Source organism: Thunnus albacares, chromosome 17 (genome assembly GCF_914725855.1).
Source record: "Thunnus albacares chromosome 17, fThuAlb1.1, whole genome shotgun sequence".
NCBI lineage: Eukaryota > Metazoa > Chordata > Actinopteri > Scombriformes > Scombridae > Thunnus > Thunnus albacares.
This window is the reverse complement of record NC_058122.1, coordinates 18,430,515-18,451,441: the sequence shown is the minus strand read 5'-3', so window position 1 is coordinate 18,451,441 and position 20,927 is coordinate 18,430,515. Positions and strand designations below refer to the sequence as shown.

The window sequence follows — 20,927 nt, the reverse complement described above, 5'->3', positions numbered from 1 at the left end:
GCTGCCCAGTCTGAAAACAACCAGCCAATCAGAAACAGGTTCAGTAGGGGCTGATATGCCTTGCTAAAGGCTTGTCAAAAATATTGGTCCAGAGGATCAAACCAGCTATCCTCTGGTAACCTGAGGTTACAGATGTGGCCACATAATGTGTACAACATAAGATACAACGTCATATACAGATACAACCACATCCAATGAGTGAATAAATAAATCACAGTAAGTGAAACAAAACCAACAAATGCCTTTGTGAAAGAAAGCATTAAACTGACACGTCTACAAGAATACATTTAACTAGTTACTTTAGTATTACAAAGCAAAATGGATGTAATTGGGCTTTGACATGAAATATTATTTCATGTCAAAGCGTCACACAACCAACACAGCTAAATCATAATTAGTGCAGCCAATTGTATTTGGATGTCACAAGTTGATCTATTATGTGTAATCCAGGTGTGACGAGTGATTTTAGCTTGTAAAAAATAGGTATCTGCAAGGTGCAAAAACTCATGAATATAAAGGAACAGGCAGTGCGTCAACAAATATTCCCAGTATCTGATCTAATGTTCGCAAGAAGGCATGAGGAAGTGTCTGAGACAAAATGGAAGACGCCGCTATGATCCAATGACAACAAAGATGAGCTCTTTAGTCATCATACTAAGGCTATGGTTCATGTGCAACAAACGCTGACATCACCAGAGAAGTGCTATCATGGGGAGAGTGCTTTTCTGGTGACGGTGGTGGTTGCGTCAAGCTGTAGGGATGTCTATTTATAGCAGGACCAGGAAGGCATGTGAAGGTAGCGGTTAAAATGAATTCAGCTAAATACAGATAGATCAACCTGATGCAGTAAGTGAATTGCGATTTGAGGGAACATTTCACTCCAATGAGACAACAAACTAGAACATAAAGCAAAAGCTACCGAGGTCTTGTTATATACTGTTGGCTCAAGGCAGTAATTGCTGTCACAGGTGCCTGTTCTAAAGTTAGGCAGTTTGTTTATGTTTTAGATTTGTACTCAATTTAAATCAGTTTATGAAGATTTGCTGAGTCTGGCTTTGATAGTAAGCTCTTTTTTTCTGTTGATCAGTGTCAAAAAAGCCTAATTTCATTCCACTGTGATGCAATAATAATACCATGAAGAGACTAAACATGAACAAATCCAAGGGTATATAGGCACGACAAAATTAAGATGATACTTATATTACATCCAACTGGATATTTAACTCAAAAAATATTTAATGACTTTGACATCACAGCAACTCAAATGATCAGGCAAATTCTGACATTTAAAAAGTCTCACATGAAAATTCAACTGGCATAATTAATCTCTGGAAAACACCCAGCAAACCCTTGGGATGTGTTAACTTCGCAGAGATTTCCAGTGTGTCGTGCTCTTCCTCCAGTCCACCCAGTTTTCTTTTGCCCAAAAAACATTGCCGGATACTTCTCCATGGGTTGTGCTGGGAATTTATACAGTTATACGTCAACACATAATCCTCAGTTGTCAGACTGCACAGACATGTCTTTTAATATCCGCTGTTCCTTCCGAACACGCATTCGCTCTTTGAAGTCCTCCAGCTCTTTCCTCTGTAAATAAACATAACACAATTATCAGCAGATCATTGAGTCAGTTTACATCCTCAGATCTTTATACTAAGTAAAAGACATAAAAGGAAATCAGCTAAGATGCATGAAGACACACGGAAATTACTCAACACTGATTTGTGGTTTCAGGGGAGAATCGTGAGAAGAAAGTGTGGGGGGAAAATATTTAATTATCAGCCCAATAAATCCATTTAAAAAACACTCCAATTGAAAACAGTACAGTCTATCAGCATGATTGGACTTTCTTAAAATTAAATTAAAAAGCAGCATCACAATGTGGAGCTCTGATGGCTTCTGTGTGGTTTGATTGCGCTATTTATCTCTTTACTTCTGAGTGATAAATTGAGGAAACAATAAAAGACTGTATGGAGAAAAATACAAAACAAAAAGAAAAGCTTTTCACACACAAGTGAGTTGTGGTGCAGAGTATGAGGTGCTGGTAATAGCAAGATGATTGTGGAGTCTGAAAAAATAAATCACCACTGTTTGTGGTTGTGAGTGTCAAGTGTAGCATCACTATCACAAACATTTGTGGGGTTTTTTTTGAATTGAAATTATGGCTTTCATAAACACAGATGAGCTATGTGGATTATACTTACATGAAGTCCCTCATCAGGGGGGAAGATCTCTCTCTGGGGATCAGAAAAGATGTCACCGTAGTACAGAGAAACAGACATTTGTTATTACAAGAAGAACCAAACTTCACTAAGTGAAGTGATATTCAAATTTAAAAATAAAAACAGCATTACTACATATTACTGACCTTTCTTTTTACTATGTATTCTTCAAAGTACTCTGCTTGATTTGAGACCCAGAACATGGCCACAGGAAAGGACAAATACAGCATCATCTGCCCAAAACAACAACAAATACACCAGCTAGTGAGTTACATCATGACCACTGTTAGCTTATCGATAGCTGGATCAAACCATAAAACCTAGGCCGACTTATGCGGATTTAAACCTTAAGACAAATACATAACAAACGTCCACGACAAGTGATTTCAAGTTGCTGATACTTACTCTAAACACCTCTATTTTAACACCCATTTTCACATCGACTTTAGACCCACAACCGGAATATGTTATCTAAACTCCAGCCACACAACCGAAGACCTTCACACTAGTTCCGGGTTTCTCGAAGGTCCAATCACGTGAAAGCCACAACGCATGCGCGGGGTTTATGTGTAAAAAAAATAATAATTTTAACACAATTTAAATTTGACTGACACATGGTATTTCGTTCAAATAAAAAAATACATCTTGTTAAATTAAATGTGGGCATCTCGACATCTAAATCGTACTTTTGGATCGCAGCCGACGTTAGTGTAATAAAGATATCTTGGAGAGTGGTTGTCCACTGAGTGGCGCTGCAAACCATTGAATTTTTCCAGCTGTAATTTTCTCCGGTGGGTAGTTGGGGAATACTTGCAATAATCTACCTGCATTGAATTTTTTGCTGATCCCGTTCTACTAATCTCTTACGTAATACAACATCAACAACCCCAGAATAATGCCAGTCCAGAGAATGGTATCTCTTTGGGGAAAAAAAATTAAATTATATCTTTGTGGTGCTGATATATTAAATGGTTTTACCAAACCCATTTTCTTCTGTATTTTCGTTAGAGTACCCCCCAACCCCTTCTTCCCCCAGACATGTTTTAAGATGTATATAAAATGTTGTTAAAATCCTTAATATTACATCTCCTTCTCCCTCATTAAAACATCTTTAATCTCAAAATACACAAATATATTTCACCTCAAGGGTTTTCCTGCTGGACACAAGATGTCTCCTACTTCACTGTAAAGTTTATTCTCAGTGTTTGTTTACTGGAGGCTTCAAGTTTCCACATCACACTTGTGTTAAATTGAATATTGGACAAGAATTGGCTCCAAACTAGTTGTGATGTCATAAATCACGCTTGTAGGCCCACCCCTTAAAATCAGATTTTCAGTGAGCACTGAAACTTTCCACTTTCAGCAGATGAATGTGAAAACAGCCTTCTAGTGTCAAACTCTGCGCATACTGTACATCATCCTGTACAGTGAAGCTCAAACATTCAACTCTAGAAACAAGAAGAAAAACACATTTTTGAGTGGAGGGGGGGGCTTTAACTCTTAGGAACTACGATTGTATCTAATCTCATTAGAAAGAGATAAGTCTGCAATAAAGCCACAGCGTGTTTGGGTAAATTATTGCCACTCTTGAGTCAGTCACGTGTGTTATTTTTCACCTTTTTGGGGCAAAGGGGTCTAAAAAGAGTGGCCACTGATACTGTTTGGAACAACTTTTGTTGAGACGCTGTAACGTGTTTGTTCATGGGTAGGACAGAAAAATAACAGTGAGGGCAAATACTGTTAATAAAAACTCTGGAACAGCCTGCCAGAGGGTCTAAGGGGGCTCTAAATCTGTTGGCACCTTCGAACAAAATCTGAAGATACTTTTTACCTTTTTACCATTGCTTTCTCTTAAAGTGTTTTTACATGACGGTTGTTTTACCTTGTTTTATCCTGTCGTTTTAATTTAATTTTATCTTATTTTTTATTCTCCTTGTTTTTATTGCTTTATAATAAATGCTATTATTATCTGCTCTTATGTTAAGCACTTTCTCTTGCATTTTATGCATGAATTGTTCTATATAAATTAAGTTCATGATTATAATTATGGTTATGATTATTATTATTGCTACCATACATTATAACAACTGAAATTAAATAGTTTGGTCTGTGACTTTGGCAGAGTGCAGTACATTACTTTTCACTTTCAGCTATATTTCCACTGTCACCAAGTGTCCTGTAGTGTTTATTTAAAGTTTTTAGCAAGTTATCCTGTCGGACAGATCCTGCCGGCAGATCTCCCCTAAATTGCCGCTGAAGTTGCAGTCCGTGACGCGCTCTTTTACGTCCTCAACGAAAAGACCTACGCGTGACGTCATCGACGACGAGAGGTGTTCAGGATCCTCGGAGAGAAAGATCCCGCGCGCCCTGGCAACCTGATAAACCCAGGTAAACGCCGTTGTTTCAAACGTTATTCTGCTAGTCATGTAAAGTCAGTAAACTGTATGAGAAGACAGCAAGAAACACGGTGGCAGCGGTGCAAAGGCTGAACAGGTAGAGCTAATGTCCGGCGCCCACGGAGACCGTTCATTTGATCGGCGGCCTGTTCTGGATAGCTAGCTTGCGAGCTAAAGCTAGTTGGCAGTTGTCTATAAAAAAGACACAATAACCGCACTTACATTGTGTGTCTATCTGACATCCCGTACCCGGCTTACTCACTGTTGGCCACAATTACGCTACAAATAGCCCACCAAATGCTGTTGCGACCACCGTGTTCGGCATCTATTGCTAGTTTGCTCGTCGACTGTCTTGTGTTGTGTGAGACGGTGACGCCGTCACGGTGATGATGGCGCACACTCAGACTGAGGCTGTTTGCTGAGAATGCAGTCAATGGAGCAGATAACACAAAATACTAGTGTCGGATTCATTTTTCCCATAGCCTTGCTGCCATTAACTTGAAAACAAAATGCCTTTATATACCCGTGCGCTTCCAGTTCTGCTGTGTGTGCCACTGACGTCCATTACGAAATCCAGGCAATAATCTATGCCCCGTGGCCTAACGTTAGGATCTTGGCTCCTCGACGATGCTCCCTCGCCAGCAGTTATTACTCTGCAATTTGCGTTGTATTCACCACATCTGGTAATAGTCCCTTCCCTAGACAGATGTCTTTTGCTCTGTAGTGTTCATATGTGACTAATATGGCTGGGTATGATAGACAAAGCAGTGGCATTCAGCCGACCGGTGTGTTCAAACAGATCACTCATGCAGAGGCCCGTTACTTGGCAAACTGGCTCTGCTGTTGTCTTTGCACTAGGATTCCTAATTTTACGTGTTTTTGCCTTTAATGGTTGATTACTGCTATCGTAGCTAGAGACACGGAAGTCAATGTGATGATAACATACAGCACTGACACTAGCCTACCTGCAGTCACATGCTTGTTTTGGATAGGCTTCTTTGCCTGAAGGTGCACAAAGACTGGTGCAGTTTAAAGCTCTAGGCATACATTACATTTACTAGTTACCTGTGCCCTTTCTTTGCAGTCTACTTCAAACAATGTTTTGTCAGTTTGCTGCCTAGAGCTATGTATATATTAATAATAGCTACAGGTCAGTTTTGAGATTAACTTGTCACTGGTTAGTTATAAAAGCTGTTATCACTGTTTACCTTGTAAGTAAAGAGGATGAATCAGGTCAAAGGGCATAAAGTTACAAGATAAACAGTAAATGAAAAAAGCTCAGAGGGCTGAGCTTTTAATCATTTTACGCCAGTTGAAATTGATCAACTGCACAGTGTATGTTTGTAAATAAAGAAAACCCACTAGATCAAAGTGCTTGCAGATACCCGGTAGGCAGTAAATCACAGGGAGCTAAAACTATTAATCGCATGCCTCAAAATGAAAGTGTGTGATATGTATGGGTTTTCCATGAAACTAATCAACTACCTGAAACATTTCCACGGTTTCTAAAAATGAAACTATGCATGTGTGCAGCTTAACTTACAGTCTGAGATCTGACTAAGTCTGACTGTGATATTTGATTGACAGATTGTGATCATTATGATGTCGTATGTCAAACACACTTTTCTTGTCCTGTTGTTTTTTTCCCCTTCTTTTCCATTTTATTATTCCTTTTTTTGGTTCTGCTCTCTCTGGTTTAGTTGCCATGGTAACACCATCTTTGGCCTACTTGTGAATGACCTCTGAATGAAAAGGAGCGTGTGGTCTGAGAAGAAATGAGCTAGGAAACAAAATCTTATAGTGTATGTATGTGTGTGTATATATATATATACATATAATATAATGTGTGCTTTATTTACCACTTTGAATGAGACATACTACAACCATGTTACTGCTTCTACTACAAAAACCATATTATTGAACCTGGGTTTTTTGATTTCTCTTCAGTCGCATGAAAACAGTGCATCTTTTTCATACTGTGGCATGTTGGTATAGATGTTTGTTTGTTTTTTTTAATCATCATGTGATGACCAATAATTTCTATTTCAGTTTTAGCTAATACGAATATTTTTATTTGTGATTACTACCGTTAATAATGCTCTGCTTTTAAGGGCCATGTTGATCAAGGCCTTTATGTTATTACAATGAGCCAATCTAACACCAATCACTGGTTCCTGTCCTTAATCACTTTTACAGAAAGCTCCTGCATCACTGTAAAAGTGATGGCTGAAATTAAATTTTTGAGAACTATATGACATCCAATATCACACATTGATAATAAGAATAGTGGGGTGTTTTTTTGATGGGAGGGGGGGTCCTTTAACGATATATTCTTCAATTGCTTTGTGCAGATTTTCAACAGTATTTGTCATAACATTATGTGGAGCAAACATTTATGCATAAATTCCAGCTGAGGGCAGTCACATCTCACAATCCTGTGCCAAACACTTTGTCACATTAGAACTTCCTACTAATGATGTCTGCCATACACAGTTGTTTTAATCAAAACATTGCTTAGTATTACTCAAAAAATTGTCCCACACCAAAAGGTAGTTACACATTTCAAAAGCAATAGGCTATTTTCAGGACGTTGATATTTATTGCAACTTCTTACATTCCTTTACATCGTACCGGAAGCTGCAATTTCAATTTCTTATCTTCAAAGTTCTCAGTAGGTGTCACTCCCATGCATATCATTATGAATGATCACAGAGTAGCTTGAAATATTTATTGTATTACAAACATTTACACACTATTGCCAGTTATTTTTTTAGGACCCGACTAGAACTTGACTCCACTATGGTCAGCAGTGCCAGACTGCATGGCACAAGGCAGGGAGTATGTCTTGTGGAGCAGGGTTTAGACATTAGCTGAATAAATGTGCTGAGTAATACCTGGAAGCTTCTCAACTCTGGAACATGGACTGAATATTTCCAGGGTTTTACTCAGTGCAGTTATTCAACAAACTTACTCATGTGGTACATAAGCGTCCTGTGTGAACATAAATGTCCTGTGTGAATGCCTGTGTATTGGAGATGATGGATTGGGCAGTGAAAATACTGTTTTAATATTAGACTCTATATTTGTTTCACCTATTATATGATCATCTGTGAATCTAAGGAGTATAGATTGACTTGCATATTATGATTTTCAGTCAATTCCAGTCATGCCTGGTGGATTTGAGCATCCGTTAAATACTTAAGCATAGCTATTATACAGTGTTATCCAAACCATTGCACACTCCTTAAGTGTTGACACAATTTTTTTTTTACCTTGTGCTGCTCAGATCCAGTCTGGAGCATAACAATTATTTGATAAATTGAATGTCAGTTGTGTTTTTGTAGACTTAACGATTAATTTAGAAAATAATCTGAAGATTAATCGATAATGAAAATAATTTGTGTGTTGCAACCCTTGTCTAGTATTAAGATTGTTGCTACATGTGAAGTGTACAATATATTGCAAAAGAGAGGACAAGATGTGAGAAATGCTTGGGTTACTGTTTCTAGGTTGTTAAATGATATTTTGTGGGAGTAAAAAGCAAGGTTGTGTAACCGCAGTAGAATTCTCTCCTAGATTCAGTTTATTTTCATACAACAAAAATAGGCTTTGTGTATCTTTACTACTGAGTACTACTTTCACTATTCTTCTTTCTGTTGTTTCTCAACGCGTAGCTGAATGTACACAAGTGCATACTATACCATGTCAAGTTGGCAAATTGCCTGTTCCCTCTTTTCTCTACTCCGGGTCCCTGTAGGTTTGGGCTGCTCTGATGATTAATGGACGCGCGCTCAGACTTTCTCGCTGAGTCTCATCTCTGTGTGTACCGCTGCCTCTCGCTCTGACCCAACCCCCAGTCTATGTGCAACCCTGTCCTTCACTTCCCCCCTTCCTCTCGCCATCATCCTTCCCTCGCTCCCTCCCTCCCTGCCTCCCTCCCTGCCTCCTTATGTCTGAATACGACCCCCCCCCCCCTGCTGCCACCACCACCACCCTTCCAGTGACAGGGCCATCGGTTTGGCCTCCTCTGAATTGCTATAGGTTGGAGCTTTGTCACTCTGGCAGCTGCTGTATTGTCTCTGGGAATGGTGCATATGGCACGTGGACAGGGAATTGGGTCTGTGAGGACACTGTCGGTGTCTGGCTGCTGCACAGAGGAGCTGCTGCTTGTTTCATTTGGGAAATCAGACATTGTGCATTGCACTCACCAGTCGCCTGACAAGTTATACATTTCACAGGTTGGCTGTTTACTCACCTGTTCTCCTGGGGTTTCGACATATGACTAATTTTGAAACTCAGTGGGTGTGTTCCTGTTTGCATGCACATTAGACTCAAGATTGATTGAGAGGTCAGCGGTCAGCTTTGGTAGCGTATATTATGTACAGAGACATGCGATGTGGTTCGTTTGGTATACTACTGTGGTCAAGACTCAAATGTAATATTTTAGGGTTTAAGAAGTATCCACTCAACACCAGACAATCAACTCTATAACCAGCCCTCTATAACCAAGCCCTCAGCTTGGATTATTGGTGCAGAGTAAACTGGGAGTAAACTCTTATTGGCTGAGTTTCCATACAACTGTAACACAAATTTTAACTAAATTTCCAGAAAATTGGCAAGCAAAAGTAAATTAATGTGCTTTTCCATGCACTACTAATGTGCGAACATTAAGAGTTGGACTCAAGATAAACAGCTATTTCTCCGGTCTGGTGCCGTTAAACTATTGCAGAAGAAGAGGGTGCAATGAGATGACTTAATTAAAAGAGTGCTAGTCAAACCTCAAGTATTAGAAAACTATGTGGAAAAGGTGATAGGGGAAAAAAAGCATTTACGAATGTTTTATGTATTAGTTTGAGGAATGTTACACCAGCATTTTTCATCTCTTCAGTGAAGCCAAAGCTTGATTGATGTCGGTCACATGCTTTATGTACAGTACCAGACAAAAGTTTGGACACGCCTTCTCATTCAAGTGAACAGGAAACTTTTGACTGGTACTGTACATTATGATTTCTTCGCTAAGATTGTTTCTATTGCACTTTGTCACGTTTTCTTTTTATCATACCAACTTTTCCACCTCAGCCAAGCGTACGAACTTTTATCAAAATATGACTTTTTTCACATTTCTGGCTGTTCCACTGTTTTTTAATGCACAAATTTAAAATGCGCTTATACATTTTTTTGTAAGAGGCAGCATTTACTTTGAGCACTTCAGTATTTTGGAAATGATGGTAAAAAAATATTAACTGGTATTAACCTGGCCTCCTAAGAACTTGATTTTTAATTGTGTGAATTATTTTGTCATCACTCTTGATGATATCTGCTTGAACTTAAAACGTATAACCACAGTCAATTTGTCTGTACAGGAAAGCATCACAGATAAGTATTAGAAATAATCCACTGATGAGTTCAACTTTCTGCCGCCGCTGCAGTGTTGTCACCATACTGTCATGAACATAATTACTGGCAGCTGTTTTTCTACAGGAAGGCATAGTGGGTGGTCTCATGCTTTTGAACCGTTTCTGTCTCATATACTGTATACTCACTGTGATCCATCACATCCCTTGCTGGTGACTGTTATGCTGCACTACATTATTCAGATGAGTTTACCTGCCGTCTTGAGCTCTACAAAGTGCAGCCTCTGCCTCCATGCAAGTTGTGGGTGGCGCAGCACTCATACCAATGAGTGAATATGCTCATGACTTTGTGGTGATGAGGTACAAAATTACTTGCTGTAAGAGCAACTTGGCCACATAGAAGACACTTCCCATCTTTATTTTACCTGGTGTGGGTTTATGTCTGACAAAAAAAATATTTTCCAGTAGATTCGATCTTTATTGATCAAGTGTTAATTTCTGTAAAACTGATGAAGGTCTGTGCCTGAATTAAATGATTTAGAGCTGCTAGTGTTTCTTAGACTGCAGAGTTTGTTTTATAGATCTGGCCCAATATCAGATGTTTTCTTCTCAACACTGCAAGAAAAAAACAAACTGTTGTGCAGCTGTTTTGTATTGGAGTAGTCCAGTATGAATATGAATGTGAGTTGTGTAGTTGACCGAATAAGGGAGACTAACACAGAGAAATTTGTCTTTGTATATTTATTTAGTTTTTGCGCAAAAGGACCGTAACCAACAAAGTGACAGTCGGCGACGGCTGAGGAATCGATCCTGAGTGCATCCTCACCAGGGTTTTTTATGCATAAGAACAAAGAGTCAATAATTACATTCAATGAAGGGATAGACATCAATGATTGATTAAGGCATTTCCCAAATGAAGGCATACTCTTGTCTCAGACCGATTTAAAAAAAAAAAAAAAAAAAAAAAAAAAAAGGTTAATGTGCAAGCTAGGCAATATTTCAACCTTACATCATTTAGCACTTAAATGTGGTATACAGATCAGGCATTGTATTAAGAAATACAGTTCATTTATAGTATCAGGGGTTCGAGTAAAGTTCAGCGGAAAGGGAGCCAGTCATGCTTTCTACAAAACAGTATAACACAGAGAGTCTCGCTTAATACAAAGGTTATTCACTAAATGATCATTTTTCCTCTACAAGTTGTATATAAGGAGAGGATGGAGTGCAGATAAGGGAGCCCTTAATTTGGTGGGGGAAGCCATATACAAGATCACTCTCAAGGAAGAGAGTGAGTGGGGGTGGGGCATGATGAAATGGACAGAGGAAAGACAGGAAGGGGGTGGGGTGTTGAAGGTGTAACAGAGTGAGAGAGAGAGAGAGAGAGAGGAGAGAGCAAGGACCTCAAGCTATTGATGGGGAAAGAGAGGAGGGGTTGAATGAGCAAGCACGTAGGAGGGAGGGAGGGAGGGAGGGGTGTGTGGGCTGAGGCTCCGCTGAATGAGGAAGCAGCAGAGCCATTTTTACTGTTGAGTAACTGCATGCTGGTCTGCTTGTGCTAGGGAGAGGGAGAGAGAGCGAGCTAGAGGTATAAAGTGCTCCTCCTGGATCTTATAGGAGCCCTCTTTCTCCTCTCTCGCCTTCCCCTCTCCTCCTTGCTCACCTCTTGCTTGCTGCTGGTGTCCATTTAAGTTGGGGAGGCCCTGGAGAGGACACACAATGGAGCGAAGAGCCTGTGGCAACTGGGCCGTTGTACTACTGAGAGGGGGATGGGGTAGAGAGAGGACCGGTTCACACAGCTAACACAGCCTGCCGGCTGTTGGCTTCCACAGCCTCTCCTCCCCGCCAGGACCCACTGTTTCCAGGCTGGGGCATTTTTCCTGGAACAGCCACTCTCAACTCCACTTGGACTACACTAAGGATTACTCAGCGTGTTCTCTGGGATTTTAGGATACGAAGACTGAAGAATAAATCTCTCCTGTGTTTCGGATGAGAGAAAAGGAAAAACAAACTCTTAGTTCTTTTTTACCGTCTCTTTGGTTTTTGGTTTCTGTTTCTGTTTAGTGGAGTTCATAAATGGATTACAAGATGCATGCCAAGTCAAACGATTTGCTGGATTTTCAAAAACTGGATGCCCTTCTGGAAAAAATTGCACATTCAGTCTCTGTGAAAAGGTAATGTTATTCGGTGAAGTAAACCCTCGTCCGAACTTTTCAGATATTTACCAGCGTCACCAAAGGCTTTTACAACCATACATACAAAATATTATCAATTGAAATACATGGTTAAATGCTGCGGATGTAGCTACATTAAAGACAGCCTGGAGTTATAGTTCTTGGGACTGTCATGTGGTTAGTGCTAGCTCTAGTTTTACATGGCCCAGCACAACAGTCCAGTTTTAAGTGTGTGTGTGTGTGTGTGTGTGTGTGTGTTCCAGTGTTGTGTTGAGGACAGTATTGTTATCCAGATTTCAGCCAGAAGCCATGAACCTACCTCCTGGTGAGAGAGGGGTGTGTGGGGGAAGGGGGACTACAGAGGAAGAAGGGGGTTGTGTGTGCTGCAGTAGTAGAAATGTTGCCCGATTCCTGATAGAGTTTGGCTTCCTTATCCTAACTAGCTGGAAGTTTTAACTTGAAAGAGCTGGTGTGATACTCTTCAGATTAAAATCTGTCTGAGTCATAGGTAAGTCTATATGAGTCAGTCGGTGTGCTGATTCACTGGCTCAAACAGCACATACTTGTAATAATAAGTAGGGGAACTTCTTTAAGTTTGCGATCTTGTGATGGATTATTTGAAACAATGAATTCTGTTGTGATCAAAGCTATTTGTGTGAGTTTTAACCGGCAGACCCCAGTTGTTACTTTTGTATTGGTACGCATCCAAAACTAGGATTTGGAACCATCAAGAATAAAAGTACAGTGCACTGGCCAAGAAATGCTCAAGTGTTACCATAGAAACCTTGGCAGCATTTGTTAGGGGGGTTTTTTGTTGTTTTTTTTTAAAGACAAGTTTCAGTGGTATTCTATTAATGCGTCATTAAACCAATGACATATGATAAAAGGTGGACAAAGTTAGAATAGTTGACTCTGCCACACACTCAATATGTGTAGAAATTATTTCTGTATGATTTAATGTGGCAGTACTCAACTCCACAATGTACAATTTTTAGAAGTGAGGAGAGCTTATTGTGGTTGCCGTATAGGCCTGGGCGATATGGCAAAAAATATGATCAGGATAATTGTTTCCATATTGATCAATATTGATATTTATCACAATATAGTATAATTTGATAATGCTGCCAGTTTGAAGAGTATCCTGATAATGACTGAAGCCTGAAGAAACCAGCGGGTTCATTAGTAACATAAAAAAAGTAAAATAACATAATGTAAACATTTAACTTTGCAAACATGCTTTATCAGCCTAACTAAACAGTACAAGTTAGCTTGCCTTGTAACTTATTATTAAAATAATGTAAATAAAACTAAAAGCTGTGACTGCTATCACATCAAATTCGTTTGGCAATCTCTGTTTTAGAGGTGGAAATCTGAGTAAAAAGTGAAAAATTGTGCAATTGTACACACAGAAGATATCGAGCAGGCTAAAGGCTGTTTTATGTTAGGTTGCTCAACACTTGATAAGTGTCTCTCAACAGAAATTAAAGAGTCGCACAATGTTTTTAATTTATGCTTCGGTGAAAGGTTTCAGTCGTCTCCATGGTAACCAGACACTATCTTGCAGCCGGCTTGATTAGTAAAATTTTATCATACCGACTGGGACTAATTAAACAAGGATGTTATGAGTTACCTAAAGTTACAGACCAAAATATTAATAAGGAAATTCAGTGAAAACTACAATCACCATGGCAATATTAGTAACACTACCCAGTCACATTGTGCAACAAAATATGACAATGTCTGCGATATAACAAAATTCTCCAGGTGTGCAACATGAAAGGAAAGTGTTGAGCAACACTTTCCTCTGTCAAAAATACATAATTTCTGTCAAGTGACACACACTCAAAAGTGTTGTGATCTACCATAAATCAGCCTTTAATATCTGGACCTGTTGGGGAGTCCAAATCCTGTAGTGTGAAAAGTGTGACTGGCAACGAGGGCAATGACGAGCAACGAGAGAGTGTGAGGCAGACACAGGGTGATGACAGCAGAGCAAACTCCTCCGCTGTCATCCACAGCAGCTCTCTGAACCCAGTCTTATCATGCATCTATTTGTAAGGGGAGGCACAATAATATAGTTTCTATTAGGCTTGCCACGGTAGTCAGTGTTACCTGTGTTACACGGTATACCGGCATACACTTTTACATTACTTGCCCACCGCCCCCACCATCATTTTGCTTTTTTTTTTTTTTTTTTATATATATAGAAATAAAACCCATTTAGTTCATTTTCGCATATCAGCGCCTATGTTCATCAAATAAAAAACACTCTGATTTGTAAAATACTAAGTATGTTATCAATACTTAGTCAGATGATGGACGCTACAATTATAAACTGAAAGTGTCTGCTCCATGAACATCTGCAGCAGCAGCAGAGTCGCAGCACAGAGTAGCGGAGTGAGACGTCTGTCCTCCCTCCTGCTCCCTATTGTAAACACACGTAGCTGTTAGCGAGCAGCTGTTCTCATGTCTCGCCAGGCCTTGGTGCTTGTTTTTGGCAGAAATTCTTTCTGCCTACTCTCAGTGTGTCTTTCTCCAGATGGCAGGCGGGTTGCTCCGGTTCTGGTTCTAAGCGGCGGTCATCCTCTGGCTCGTCCCTGCATCTGAAGCCCGCCGTCACTAACTCGTAATTAAGGGGAAGATCTAAACTAAAAATCAAACTTTAAAGATCAAAGTAAGCACTCAAAAGATATTGAGCGTCGTTGACGAATATCTTCTCTTGTAAAATGTCCAATGTAACCGGTAACACCGGTGTTGTCATGAGTTTATTAACCGGTGGGAAACTTTCCTCAGGTATCCCTAGTTTCTATCAGAATACATTGCCATACACACAATCTTTTCAGTATTTGTAACCTTGTTGTCCTTGCCGAACCACAGTATGAGTAGGCAGCTACCTACTTTTCATTGCATAAATATTTATTTACCTATTTACTGTTACTTAAGTGCATGATAACGCATCATTTCCCGTGTCATCTCGTTTGTGTTTTTGTGACAAAGCAGAGTTTGGAGATTAGACAGACTTGTCGGGGATTCCTTCTGGTGACAGATCTTGTAATACGTGACCCCTTGTCGCCAATCAGTCATGTAATGTACGAAACACAACTTTCAGATACATGATTACAAGACAGAAGGTGGTGTGGTTTGAACAGTACAGCGGTCTGATGACTTTGAAAGTCATGTAGTGTGACCACATTGTTACTGGAATCGTGTCAGCCCAGAGGCCAATTGTCTAGTTTGAGTTTGTGAAACAAAAATGACCTTTAGATTCCTCATCTACTAACCATTCCACAGGAAAAACTAAAACAGAAACATTTAAAGTTATACTATGCAGGATTTGGTGATTGGTGTTTGTAAACACACAGCATTCAAAGTTGGTCCCTTCTCCCTGGCTCAGCGAGCAGGAGAGTGAATGAAGAGAGCGAGTGGCGCTGGCGAGAACAAAGCCGTGAATCAGATAAATAAAATGTTATTTTCTGATTGTTTCACAGCAGCAATGTTCTAAAGCGCAAATAAACACGCCCACACCTCAGCACAACCCTGCGGGAAGGTGCTGCATTGCCAGATATTGCGTAAATGCAGAGCTTTATCCTGTCCGCTGTGGCCTCTCTGTTCTGCGTGTGTGTGTAGCTCAGACCTGCAGCTCTTTATACATCCATGACACAGACAGAGAGCAGAGGAGAGAGACTGAGACAGCAATGTAACCTGGTCACTATGCTACAAGTCCCAACCTCACACCCTGTGCACTGTTATTGGGTGGGGGTTACACACCCACTGCCCAAAGGTTGACGCCCAGAAGCATCCCAAACACAGCTAAATAATAAGAAAATACAGGCAGAGGGCAGGGTCTCTACAGATAAATACACCGCCACATGCTTCTAGAGGGTCATAAGTAATGATTTAGAGGGATTATTTCTGTATGTCTGTCTATACATTGGGGTTTTTTTCAGGAAAATCCTGCATAGTATACCTTTTTAAGACATGAGTGCAAAGAAAGCTATGAAACAAATCATCAGTGGAGTCAATACATATATGTGTATCGGCAGACGTAGAATTAGAGAGGAGCTTCTCTCTGGAGAAAGGTTGAAGGTGGTTTTGTGAAAGAGTGAAAAGGCTGGGTGAATAAGCAGGGAGTGGTGTTCTTGGCCTTGTCGCTGCGGTCCCATTAATTATTTATTTGTTTGCTTTCAGGCAAAACACAGGGCATCATTCTGACACTTAGTGAGGGCCTCAAGTGAAATCTCCAGGCCTCTTTTTGCCTAAACTCGACCCCTACCCCCATACATGAATGATTAATAGTTTACTTTCATGGGGGATGCGGACATCTTGCTATTATTTTTTTTTCTTCCCCTTCCATGTAGTACAGTCACTATGAGGCTGAACACAGGACCAGGTTTCCTTGACTGAGATCCATTATAAAAGCCTCCATCAGCAGACCCAGCTTCTTCTCTCCAGAAGCTGTTGTTCAACTAAATAGCTGAATTGTACTGTTATCAAACTGGAGTTTATATTACACATCCCTCATTCAATCCTTGCACTTGTCACTTTCATATATTTCATCAAACTGGACTTAACATTGCACATTGCATTCAACCTCCACTGTTACATAATTAAATTATTCATTGCACATGTCACATTTAATTTTTGCTTATTTTGTCGCCTTCATATATTTAATTTACTTCATTTCTTTGTCCATAGTACAGTCCATATTTCCTTTGTACAGTCAATATTTAATTTCAAGTTTTATTTCCCATTTCACAACTATTATTATTCTAATCTCTGAATAGATTTATTTTTTTATTTAATTTCAATATTACTTTGTTTATTTCATACCTTTTGTTCTATTTTTATTCTTCTATGTTGCGTTTGTGGGAGCAAATGCCAAGACACATTCTTTGTATGCTTGCATACTTGGCTAATAAAACTGATTGTGGTGTGAGATGTGCACCCCCCGCCCCGCCTTAGTAACCAGAGCCACTTCCTCCCCTGAAAACATTCCACAGCAGTCTGCAGTGATGTATGTCCAGGTCAAAGGTCAACTGTTATTCCAGAGCTGAGAGCAATGTAGGACATGCAGCAGCAGGAAGTGGACCTCTTGATTGGCCCTTGTTTGGGACTTCTGTAGACTTGATTAGTCTCACATGCCGACATTGCTCTTACACCAGGACAGCAGGTCATTGAGACTGCTTTATACTAATGTATCTTTTAGACTGGTTGAATATGACGTCAGTGCAGATGTATTACCAAGTCAAGTATTACCTTTTAAGTTAGTTAAAATGAAAAAGTCATGATAATAGTAATAGTACTTTCTTGGCTTGTATTTGCGTCTGAAGTTTGCAATTTGCAGTACTGAAGGTCAGTAGTTGGATAAAAAAATGTCATGCTTGATTTTTGTTATGCATTTACCTACTCATGTTGTTTAACAAGTGCTGAAACCGTTTGATCAGTTCCAGCTTCAGCTTTAGGCCCTTGTGATTGCCTTTTTCACGTTTTTCTAAAATTTTACAAACTGAAACATAATTACCTTAAAGTTGTTTTCAGTGTTGTTCTATAATCATTTATCAGACTAAAATCTGCCTCATCCTTATGTTTCTTATGGAAATGCAAACAAAAAAGGAACCGCAGGAGCTTTTAGTTTTTGAGGAAATTCCTGGAAATGAGGCGTGTTATTCGCTGGAACTGAAAACAGAAAACAATATGCCGGGCTGCATACTGTATTGGTGAAGTTTGTTTGCCTCTAACTCTACCACTAACTCTGTTTGGCCTGTTGGCTTAGTATAAAATATTAATGGAAACTTATGCATATCTTCATAATGTTTTTTTTTTATTGGCAAAGGGAGAATGGTTGGCATTTCTCTAAAGAGAATCTCAAAAATGGGTATTTCAAGTGTACCCAGCAGGCCCAGGTTAGCCAAGTGCCTTCATTAAGAATTTATCATCGTAGTAACACGTGCACTTGATGAAGTTTACATGTTGCAAGATGAGTGAAGTGTGTTGTAACCTGATAGCTAAAACCTATCAGGTCAGGTTACTATCTCCTTTGCCATGATAGGTAATGCGGGCTTGTCTCGAACCTCTAATTGTTTCACAAATAGCTTTGCTGAGTATGAAAGACAACAGATAGATACATAGAGACAAAAACAAAATGTGTGCGACACGAACATGCACATCACAAACTTGACGAGTAGGATCGAAGCTTTTATATGTTTGTGCGTCCTTGTGAGCAAGAATATTAAGTAGCAGAAGGCACCAACAGGCCAGACTACTATCAGCGTGACCACATGCACGGAAGTCTGACAAAGTAGAAACCCTTATGAGACATTTTTGAAGTACTGCCTGTTAAGATACATTATATGTGTGTGCTATAGATGCCTGAATCCTACAGGACATTTAGCTCATGTTCCCTCATTTATTTCTGAAGAGCACATTTGCATCTGCCTCTATGTTCCCAGATGTTTGTTTACACTTGCCATTGTTGCAGTGCATTAATGCTAGTAACTGTCACTGTGAGGATGCTTGTCACGATGTTAATGAGCTGTTGAGGACCATCTGGCAGTATTTGTTTGTGTATGATAACACTTTGGTCCACGCAGAACTAGAGGCCAGCTTGAGCAGGCTTATTGTGGCTAACTTTTTTTTGACTTTGTCCTTGTGGGAGACTTTCTTGTAGGGTTGACTCCAGATTTGTCTACTGCTGCTAGCCATCTATACTGTATATGCCTGTGATTCAGACTTTTCTTTTTCTGGGTCCCCACAAGTTTTTTTTTTTTTAGGAAAAGGCTTTGAGTCAGTTGTGCAAAACATTTGCTATTCCCCCCCAGCTTGTGCCATTAAGTCTGCATCCTTCCAGATTTTGTGCACAACTATAGGGATTGCATCTGGAAGTTTGCAACCGCTGCAGTGTTTGGTCAGAACAAGTCTTTTGTGTATAATTATCTCGCGCCCCAGCAGTGTCCCTCACATTCACATTTAAACTATGACAAAAGGCTCTTTCTAATCGACATAAGAAGTCATAACTTCAACAGACACTATCGTACAGTAATAGTGGAGTAACCAAAATAATAGGAACTCTTGTAAGCTGTAATGCAACGCAGTACCACCAGAGTTTTCCATTAGTGCTGGCTGCCGGTCAAACAGCCAACTAATCTTTTAAGTCCAGCCAGCTACTTTATTAAATTAAGTTTTGATTTCAAAATAGTTTCGATTAACAAGTTGTGATGAACTATGCGTGAACATTTATGACCTCTAGCCTCCGCCTCAAAGCATTGCAAGCATGATGAAGAAACGTGCCTGTCTGTATCAGTCCCGCCCCCACATGCGCTATATGAGTGTGTGCGTGTGTGTGCACGCTCAGCTGAGAGGTTGTGTCCTGCTGAGTAGAGAGCAGAGGGTTGTCTTCAGTGTTTGACAAATATTAGCAAAATAATTACTGACAAAACACATGGAGAATTCCAGTGATTGCACAGATGGAACATCCTCATTAAAAGAGCTACATTGGAAAACACTGGTGGCAGCAACTTGACGATTGCACATTAAGTATTAAAAAGTCTACTGAAAGTGCTGCATTTTCCATATACGCCACACAGATGTTGATGGGCTTCATGAATGAATGAATTATCTTTATTTACGTTGCGCTTTTTACAGCAGATCCATCTCTAAGACGCCTTGCAAACACATGTTAAACAGGCAATGTCGTCAAAGTAACAGGCCAATGTTATAAGAGGAAAATGTAGGATATGCCTCAGCCTCACACTCAGGATGGTAGTGAAGATAAAAAATGAAGATGAAGATGACTAGAAGTTGAGTTGATTCAGTAGATTCACATGATTTGAGTCAAATGATTCACATTTTTTAAAATTATTTTTGGCATAGTATTATTTTATAGATAATTTAATTTAAAACCAATTCATCGGCTAGATAAGACATGGGATTAAAAACATGCTCCCCCTTAAATTAACCTTGTTTATTTTCGTTGAATAAGAGTGCATTCATGTTTCTAGTAAAACAACACATTAACTATCATGGTGGTTCGTCTTGAGAAACGTTACAATGAAGGCGTCAATAAATAAATAATAAATAAGGTCTAATGATTCTTAATTACAAAGGTAATTAAGGGTCATTAATTAATTGTTGTTAGATGTAATTATGAGTTTACTCAGTTTTATGGTACAATTTGAGGCTGTACCTCGTGTTGCTGTTGTATTAGACTGCGTTATATTGAAATGTGTTCACATTATAATCGAAAGACCGTCCAAAATAATTCTGGATACATTTTATCATACTTTCACAAAGGTATTATTTATTGTAGGACTGTTGTGTTTTCTATTTATCTGGTCCTGCAGTGTTATATTTTTACAAAAAGGAAAACAACATTCAAATCTTTGTTGTCCTATTATCATAGGACATTTGGAATATGATCCCTATAAGGATCATGAAAAAGAAAAAAGTAAACCACAGAATATAGTAAGATAGAAAGAATATAGAGAAGGGAGGGTTTGTTAACAGCCAGGTTAAAGTTAAAAATCCATGCATGAAAAATCTGTGAAGAAACCATAAATGTGGTGATATGGAGAGAAGGGGTTGAGAAATACAGTGCATTATTATCATCATCATCTTCATCATCAAATTATGCAATGCCAACCCCTACCATGTACCGTTTTGCCAAAAAGTAATATTGCAATGTGGCCCTAAAATAATATCACAACATGGTATTTCTACGATAATGGTATTCTTGATGATATGACGAAATACTCCTCGCAGGATGTTTGGCTCTTCTCGTACTCATCC

General features: G+C 39.4%; 2 protein-coding genes across 2 annotated transcripts in view; one reads left to right on the top strand and one right to left on the bottom strand.

The window, feature by feature from the left end:
* Nucleotides 1-1,218: 1,218 nt before the first annotated feature.
* Nucleotides 1,219-2,766, bottom strand: LOC122967083 (protein PET100 homolog, mitochondrial). Its single transcript, XM_044331510.1, has 4 exons — nucleotides 2,628-2,766; nucleotides 2,369-2,455; nucleotides 2,205-2,237; nucleotides 1,219-1,587 (listed from the first exon to the last, which is right to left on the bottom strand). Exons 1-4 carry the CDS (start codon nucleotides 2,652-2,654, stop codon nucleotides 1,498-1,500), a joined length of 237 nt encoding a protein of 78 aa, XP_044187445.1. The 5' UTR covers nucleotides 2,655-2,766; the 3' UTR covers nucleotides 1,219-1,497.
* Nucleotides 2,767-11,558: 8,792 nt separating this feature from the next.
* The window catches only part of brd4 (bromodomain containing 4), a 28,407-nt gene continuing 19,038 nt past the window's right edge, over nucleotides 11,559-20,927 (top strand). The window contains exon 1 of the mRNA XM_044331511.1: nucleotides 11,559-12,143. Within this exon, the coding sequence (XP_044187446.1) occupies nucleotides 12,046-12,143 (98 nt within the window). The 5' untranslated portion in view covers nucleotides 11,559-12,045. The remainder of the gene's footprint in view (nucleotides 12,144-20,927) is intronic.

What these genes read in the sequence shown, in the direction of transcription:
- LOC122967083 (XM_044331510.1), bottom strand. Translation starts at nt 2,654, where the DNA reads ATGGGTGTTAAAATAGAGGTGTTTAGA. An exon ending in AATACATAGTAAAAAGAAAG is followed by an intron (nt 2,238 to 2,368) that starts GTCAGTAATATG and finishes TCTGATCCCCAG; the next exon opens with AGAGAGATCTTCCCCCCTGA. An exon ending in CCCCTGATGAGGGACTTCAT is followed by an intron (nt 1,588 to 2,204) that starts GTAAGTATAATC and finishes GTTTATTTACAG; the next exon opens with AGGAAAGAGCTGGAGGACTT.